This window comes from Lactuca serriola, chromosome 2, assembly GCF_051521515.1.
Source record: "Lactuca serriola cultivar US96UC23 chromosome 2, Lser_US96UC23_V15, whole genome shotgun sequence".
Classification (NCBI taxonomy): domain Eukaryota; kingdom Viridiplantae; phylum Streptophyta; class Magnoliopsida; order Asterales; family Asteraceae; genus Lactuca; species Lactuca serriola.
Genome location: NC_136409.1, coordinates 216,117,847 through 216,125,917, shown reverse-complemented (window position 1 = coordinate 216,125,917; position 8,071 = coordinate 216,117,847). Strand labels below are relative to the sequence as shown.

General features: G+C 35.8%; 1 protein-coding gene across 1 annotated transcript; it reads right to left on the bottom strand.

Moving 5' to 3' along the window:
• Positions 1 to 5,990: 5,990 nt before the first annotated feature.
• On the bottom strand, positions 5,991 to 7,600 carry LOC145088494 (expansin-A6). Its single transcript, XM_079026860.1, has 3 exons — positions 7,367 to 7,600; positions 6,933 to 7,251; positions 5,991 to 6,591 (listed from the first exon to the last, which is right to left on the bottom strand). The coding sequence occupies exons 1-3, from the start codon at positions 7,512 to 7,514 to the stop codon at positions 6,282 to 6,284; spliced, it is 777 nt and encodes a 258-aa protein (XP_078882986.1). The 5' UTR covers positions 7,515 to 7,600; the 3' UTR covers positions 5,991 to 6,281.
• Between the last annotated feature and the right edge of the window lie 471 nt (positions 7,601 to 8,071).

The following is an 8,071-nucleotide window of genomic DNA, read 5'->3' as shown; positions in this document are numbered from 1 at the left end:
TCGGTTTGGATAGTAATAAAATTATGAACCGTGACCATGGAGCGGGTACCTCATGTGCACTAACCGAAACCGAACCGTATTGACAAAAAAACTGAACCGAACCGAACCGAACTGTATGAAAGTGGGTAACCACGGTTCGGTTCACGGGTACCCAGTAAAATATAAAAATTTAAATTCAATTGAAACTACGAACTCCATTTTAGTTATCTCTTTCTTAAAATTAGTAAGTCAAAGAGTTTAAAAAAAACATAATGAAGTTTAAAAAACATAATGAAGTTCAAATATCATATATTATAATTTGTATAATAAATACAATAATAAAAAATAACAAAAAAATCAAATAAATTTAGAATTACAAAATTTGAGTTGTCAATATGGATTTTTGTTTAGGTTATTGGACTCGGAGATCAATCAAAACAATACTAATGAAATATATATATTTTTTTACTTTATATATATATATATATATATATATATATATATATATATATATATATATATATATATATATATATATATATATATATATATATATATTCGGCTCGGGTATTCGCGGATACCTAAATATTAAAACCAAAAACCAACCCGTTGATATCCGTTTTTTACGGTTTCGGTTTTTTTCGGTTACAGTTTTTTTCGGTTTTGGTTTTTTCGGTTTTGTGGTTGTTTTACACACCTGCTTTATACAATACAAATGAATGATTTAGATCTGGTTTGAAATTCCTTTTCAAAGATAGTAAATAATTATTCTTGACAAAATTACAAAAATGGTCCCTGTGGTTTGTCAAAAGTAACAAACTTAGTCCCTATCTATTTTTTTTGATGCATTTGGCCATTGTGGTTTGTAAAAGTTGCATTGGAGGTCCTTTTTCATAACACCGTCAATTTCAGCCGTTTGGGGTCATTCAGTTGGGGGGTATATTCGTCTTTTTACATTTGGCGCTCATTTAAGATGGATTAGGCAACGATACGTCATTAACTTATCCTCATTAAGCAGATCCAAGAAACCCCATTCTTCTCCTCTTCACCTTAGCCTATTGATCATCTTGACGATCTTCATCCTTCATCCCTCCCATCCGATTTTAGGTTTTATCAACTGAAAATGGTACTTTGTATGTGGAATTTACGTGGTCCTCATACGATTGCACCCGACCTTGATAAAGATTACAGTAAGTTGTTTCATCTTTTGTTTGGTGTTTCTTGTTTTATATATTCAAGGCTCATGATTTTTCTTTTTCAGATGGTCACGACAATTTCTTCACTTTAAAAATACATCATGGTGGATTTTTTTCAAAGTTTCCAGGAAGAAAGTACGTTGAGGGAAGGTTGGCATTCTATGACTTTGTTGACACTGATCTTTTTTCAGTTCATGATCTAAATGACATGATTCGTGAGATAGGGTATTCTGCGGATGACACAATGTACTATCATTATAGAATTCCTAATCTAGACTTAGATTTTGGATTGAAGGCTCTAGGAAATGATCAAGACGTTATATCTATGACTCAATTTGTCCCTCAAAACAGAGTGATTAATGTGTACGTTGAACATGGTTCTACAAGACTTCATACTTACTTCATGTCCCCAAGTAAAGTTGTTATTGAGCAACTGGATGATGATCCTTCTCCTGAGCTTAATAGGATTAGGCCTAAGAAGAAGGGAATTGGTTCGTGTAGCAAGAAATTAGACATGAATGTCCCACTTATAGAATCAGCTAATCAAGCTCAGAGAGAAGATGGTGTGTATGATTTTTCCATGTCCTTAGTTCCTTTTGAGCCAAACAAACAAGACATGATTAATGAGTTTAAGGATGATTCGTATTTCCCTGTACCAGAAGAAACTGATACAATGCAAGAAATTACAGTTGATATTAATTGCCAGAATCATAGGGAAATGCTAGATGATTTTGATCCTTTTAGTAGTGATGGATATCAGAATATAGGTGAGTTTGAAAGAGAGGTTGAAGCTGAAGAAGAACAAGATGAAGAAGATGAAGAAGGGCATGCAGAGGTTTCAAAAGATGATTCAGAAGAGCATACAGAAGAAGATGATGATTCTGACTACATTGTTGACCCAGAAGCTATTTTAGATGACTGGGAGGTTGATATGAGAGAGTTTCACAGTTGTGTGGATGAGGTTGAATGGTTTGGACAAGGTCCAAACATAGAATTAGATTTAAATCAAGATGATGATTTAGGTGTGATCAACAATGATGAGTTTGAAAGTGCAGGATATGAGGAAGACCTAAGGAAGAGAATGTTAAAAAAACTGAACAAGAAGGTGCCTTGTTCTTCCAGGGTAGTTCATGTTACACCATTTTTTGTGGGTCAAGCTTTTAAAACCAAAAAAGATATACAAGGTCACGTGAAGATGCTTTCAATAAAAACAAGGAGGGGCCTATACATGGCAAAAAATGAAAAATTGAGAGTAAGAGTCAAGTGTAAAGGGGTGGTTCCAGATTCCACTGATGGTGGGCCCTCCATTGTAAGTAAAGCCACATCGAAGGGCAAAACTGTAATTTCACAAAAAGATTCTTGTCCTTTTGCTATTCAGATATCTAGATCTACGAAAGAGGAACAATGGTTGGTGAAGACAGTTATTGATGAGCATTTATGCTTACAAAGTAGAAATGTGAAGGCATGTACATCTAGATATCTTGCAAGCACTATTCTCCAAAAAGTGGATTCCAACCCTCGCATCCCAGTAACAACCTTACAAGAAGAGCTTCAAATGGATTTGGAATTAAGCATATCAAGAATGAAGGTGTTTAGGGCTAAATCGATTGCAAAGGAACAACTGTATGGTGACTATGAAAGGCAATATAATTTGCTGAGAGATTACTGTTTGGAGTTACAAACCAATAACCCAGGTACAACAGTGAAGCTAGAAGTGTGTGATGAACCAAATCCTGATGTTCAAACTCGTATTTTCAAGAGGATATACATTTGTCTTGGAGCACTTAAGTTGGGGTTCAAATCTGGAAAAAGGGAATTATTAGGACTGGATGGATGTTTCTTGAAAGGATCACACCCTGGACAAATTCTAACAGCTGTAGGTCTTGATTCCAACAATGGAATATATCCACTAGCTTATGCAATTGTGGAAGCTGAGACAACAAGTTCATGGACATGGTTCTTAGAATGCCTTGGTGATGATTTGGATTTGGATGCATCATGCAACTTCACTTTTGTATCTGACAGACAAAAGGTATAATACATATAACATAAGTATCTTTTAAAGCTTGTAACAATACTAACTATAATTTACATTATATGTAGGGCATAATACCTGCAATAGCAAAAGTGTTTCCAAATGCAGAGCATAGATGGTGTTTGAGACATATACATGAAAACATGAAGTTGCAATGGAGGGGAGAAGAGTTTAGAGATCACTTATGGAGGTGTGCTACACATACAACCATTAGGCACTTTGAAAGGTCAATGGATGAGTTCAAAGATTTCAGTGCAGAGGCTCATGAATGGCTAAGTAAGATCCTCCAGTTCATTGGGCTAGGTCTCATTTCTTAGGTAGAGCCCATTCAGATTGTCTTTTAAACAATTTGTGTGAAGTATTCAACTCTAAGCTAGAGCATGGAAGGGACAAGCCTATAATTACATGTTTGGAGTACATAAGAGTGTACTTGATGAAGAGACATTGCATTGTACAAAAAGAAATTGATAAATGCAAAAGTCTATTAACCCCCACTGCAACTACCATACTTGACACAATCAAAACAGCTGCAAGCAAATATAGGGCACTCTTTTGTGGTTCTGGAAAATATCAAGTGACTGGTATGATGTTTGATCAGTATGTGGTCAACTTGAAAGAGGGTACATGTAGTTGTAGGTATTGGGATATAACAGGGATAGTCTGCAGGCATGGAGTTTGTGCAATATGGGAACATATTCAAAATGGTGAAAAAGCCCAACAACCTGAATATTGGGTGCATCCTTGTTATAAGCTAGAAACATGGAGGGCAATGTACTGTAACAAAATATATCCAATCAATGGCAGGAGCATGTGGCCAAAATCTAGATGTCCAACCACTCTTATACCACCTACACATCACACACAAGTAAGTTGAATGTTAGTTAACATAGTTTATTATTCATCCAGTTTTAACATTTCCTTAATATTTTTGTAGGTTGGAAGGCCAAAGAAAAAGAGGAGGAGGGCTATAGATGATGCTAGTAACCAGTCAAAAAACCTATCTAGGAAATTCTTGACTGTTACTTGTTCCAAGTGTCATAACAAAGGACATAACTCTAGAACATGTAAGGGGCAAGGGGGGTCAAGTCAGAGAGCAGTGGGTGGATCAAGTCAAGGTGGTGTGGGTGGATCAAGTAAAGATGCATTTGGTGTAACAAGTCAAGGTTCAGTGGGTGGATCAAGTGAAGATTTCATGGGTGGGTTAAGAGCAAAGAAGATAGACAAGGGGAAAAAAGCCTCAAGTAGGACCTAAGTGAAGTTGGATACAAATGAAAGCATGACTAATCAAGTTATTTGGCTACCTTTTGTTTAAGATTATAAACTTGTGTTGATGCTTTTGTTAAAACATGTTTAATCTAGATAATTACATCTTTTTGCAACTACCTAAATTAGTGATGTAATTAAGTTGATACTAGCCATATGTCATGCTACATTTCTGGTTATAATGATCTCAGTTATCATGTTTTGATATGGTGTGTTTCTCATTCCATTCCATTGTTTAATAATGACCAAAACTCATTCCATTTCATTGTTTGATAATGTCCAAAACTCATTCCATTCCATTGTTTGATAAATGACCAAAACACATTCCATTCCATTGTTTACTTATAGGGTTTTGATTTTGTATTTTTCTCATTCCATTCCAATCTTTGATAAATGGACACAACTCATTCCATTCCAATCTTTGATAAATGGACACAAATCTTTCCATTCCATTCCAATATTCCTAATCAATAATAAAAAAAAACAATGCTTTATAATTAACATAAGACAAAATGCCATTAAACTGATTAACTAAAACCATACATTACATTAACATTCTAATACATGACATCCCATCCCAAAATCAACTGGTAATATCCCATTCTAGTTCTACACACCATCCGACATTACATATCCAAAATACACTGACCAAATACATCCCCAAATCCAACTACTACTTAGTGCATACGTATATAAACGAAAAAAAAGAGCCAAGACAGAATAAGCATCCACTTGAGCTTCACAACATCTGCACGAGCTTGAATCAACATCATTTGAACATTGTTCATTCTCCTCAGCAAGCCAGGAATCACCTCCACAGCTCTATGGCACATTGGATCATCCACCCACCCAAGAAATGGACAGCTTCGACCATTTCGAGCACAAGACCAGAATCGCCTTCCTGGGTTGAGGTCCGTCCAAGATGTGACTCTCACAGCAACACTTCCACACGTACAAATCACCATTCTTGCAAGAGAGGAGAGCTTCGATCTTTCAGAGATGCTAGCTTGATTTTTGTGAACGTTGGTTAGGGCTTATTAAAGGGGGTGGAGAAGCAAACGTAAAAAGACGAATATACCCCCAACTTAATGACCCTAAACGACTAAAATTGACAGTGTTATGAAAAAGGACCTCCAATGCAACTTTTACAAACCACAATGGCCAAATGCATCAAAAAAAATAGTTAGGGACTAAGTTTGTTACTTTTGACAAACCACAGGGACCATTTTTGTAATTTTGTCATTATTCTTTGAAGATGCAAATAAATAGGAGTAATTAACTTCTTTTAAATGTGAGTGGATTTTTTATGCCTCGAGCCTTGAATAAAATCATTGACCTTTGTGTCTTTTCTTTTTGTCTTGGTCACACTTCAGGATTTTGGTTCAATATAAGTTGTTACATGATATTATTTTTAATTAAATAATATCTCAAACATAAAAAACATACGCTCGTATAAAAAACTATATGCTAAATATTTATCACTTATAAATCAATAAAATAAGAAATAACAACCAGAATTAGATTTAAATGTATTCATATTCATATCATATAACAATAATAAAAAAGCTGCGGGCCGTCATGAGTTGAGGCATGACTCTATAGCCACTTCAGCTCTTGTTACACAGTTCTTGAATTGTCAAAAATACCCCACAAACAAACCAACCCTAGACTTTTTCCTAAGCCTCTCTTTTCTTTCAAACCTAAATTAAAAATACAAATCAAACCCATTACACAAACCTTTTTTATTTTAAAGCTTGTGTGATAACTATTGGTAAGTTTAAAACAATTGGTATAGTATCTTAGCTTAACTAAACTCGGAAATTTTTTCCAGTAAAAGTTTGACCGAATTTCCAATTCGCAGGAACAACATTCCATGATGTGGAAGTACGACGATCACTGCTAGTCACTCTAAAAGAGAGTGATTGACCAACTAGCACTGCATTTGATTGCCAGTTTTGACCCCAGTTACGACTCAAACTCATCCATCCAGTCCTCGAACCTTTCACCCATACTCGAGTGATATCTCCAGCACCCGCCACGTTGGTAACCAAAACCAAGTTGAAGTAACGGAATCCATTGATGGTGAATCTTATTCCTCCTTGCTTTCGGCATGGTACCCTATGTGATAAAAAAAATATATATGTAATTCAACTTTTTTGTATAAACAAATGTTATAAAAATTAAAAAGGTAGAATTATTACACAAATTAAAAGATCTTCATTCTCTAATTGTTCAAGGGTAATATTGTAAATAAACATAATTGAAAGCGTACAAGCACAAACGCGGTTTTAGGGAGTTGAGGTCCCCATTTTTCAGGCTTGTCAGTTGGAAAGTCAAATGCTAAAACATTTTTTAAGGTAATATGGATAAATAATGAGCGCATAATTGAAGTAGATGATAAAATTTCAGACTTCCATTTCCAAATTTGGAAGAAATGGAAACAAGTCGGAGAAACTAACCGGCGATAGGAAACGGGGACGATGCCGGCACGGTATTCGGCGATCTTGAGGAACATGGGCATGGCAAGATCGAAATGGGTCCTCGGAGGGTTGCACCACCCACCATTGTCACTTGGCTGAGCGAAATTAGGAGGACAGAAATTGGTCGCCGTGATGAAAATAGAAGGGCTGCCGGAGTGGCACCACCTTGGATCATTCACACATTTTAACTCGAAACAAGCACCGCAACTCAGCCCGTTGTTGAACAGAGCCGTGCTTAGCGCCGCCGTGTTGACGCCATACCCTTGGCTGTACAAATTTCCATACCCACAAGCTCCACCTGTAAAATAATTCAATTATTCAATCTTTTATAAAAACAGAGTAATTGAAACAGAGGATGATGAATTAGCTGGGAATCTGAAACAGGATGTGAGGATACGAAAATGGTGACGTACCCATTGTACCAGAGGCGTCGTTGCCACCGTAGAAGGTGGCGTGAGCACTCTCCCACTTCCCTCCGGTGTAGACTCCCGGTATACGAGCGTTGACGGCTGTCAGAATGGCACACAAAATTACAAAGTAACCCACACCCCTGGCCTCCATTTTCACACACAGTCAGGAAGAGAGTAGAGGCAGAGAAGGAATGTGAGAAGTGGGAGTTGAAAATGTGGAAGAGAATGAAATCTGTATCGCTACTTATTGCGGCGAGTGAGGAGAGAGAAAAAGAAAGAAAGGAAAACACAATTTAGGTATCGATGTACAAAATATTTCCATTTTTAACGTAAAGTTGAATAAAGTTTTAATCGTATTTTCCACGATTTAATTGAATCCATTGGTTTGAATGGCAGATTTATTTATTACTTGTTTTATAGATTTATAGATTAGAGTGGGGCATGTATCCATGTATACTTCATAGACTTTATATAATACGTTTCACTATCTTGATTTTAATCAATGCATCGTTTAATTTTAACAAATTAACTAACAAGAACATCATCTAGTTTATCTAGAAATGATTGTTCAAAACAATATAAATATGGAATGGAGAAGTTTCATAAGTTAAACTGTTACTAATTTCTTATCATAGCAATAACTATATGTAAAATACTTAGCATTTTTATGAATATTATAATGTTTTTCACATTTATTTGAGTCTTGGC

Bases quoted from the DNA above. Each gene is read 5' to 3' on its own strand.
- LOC145088494 (XM_079026860.1), bottom strand. From the start codon at position 7,514: ATGGAGGCCAGGGGTGTGGGTTACTTTGTAATTTTGTGTGCCATTCTG. The intron at 7,252-7,366 runs GTACGTCACCAT...ATTATTTTACAG, and splicing joins CGACGCCTCTGGTACAATGG to GTGGAGCTTGTGGGTATGGA. The intron at 6,592-6,932 runs GTTAGTTTCTCC...TTTATCACATAG, and splicing joins GTCCCCGTTTCCTATCGCCG to GGTACCATGCCGAAAGCAAG.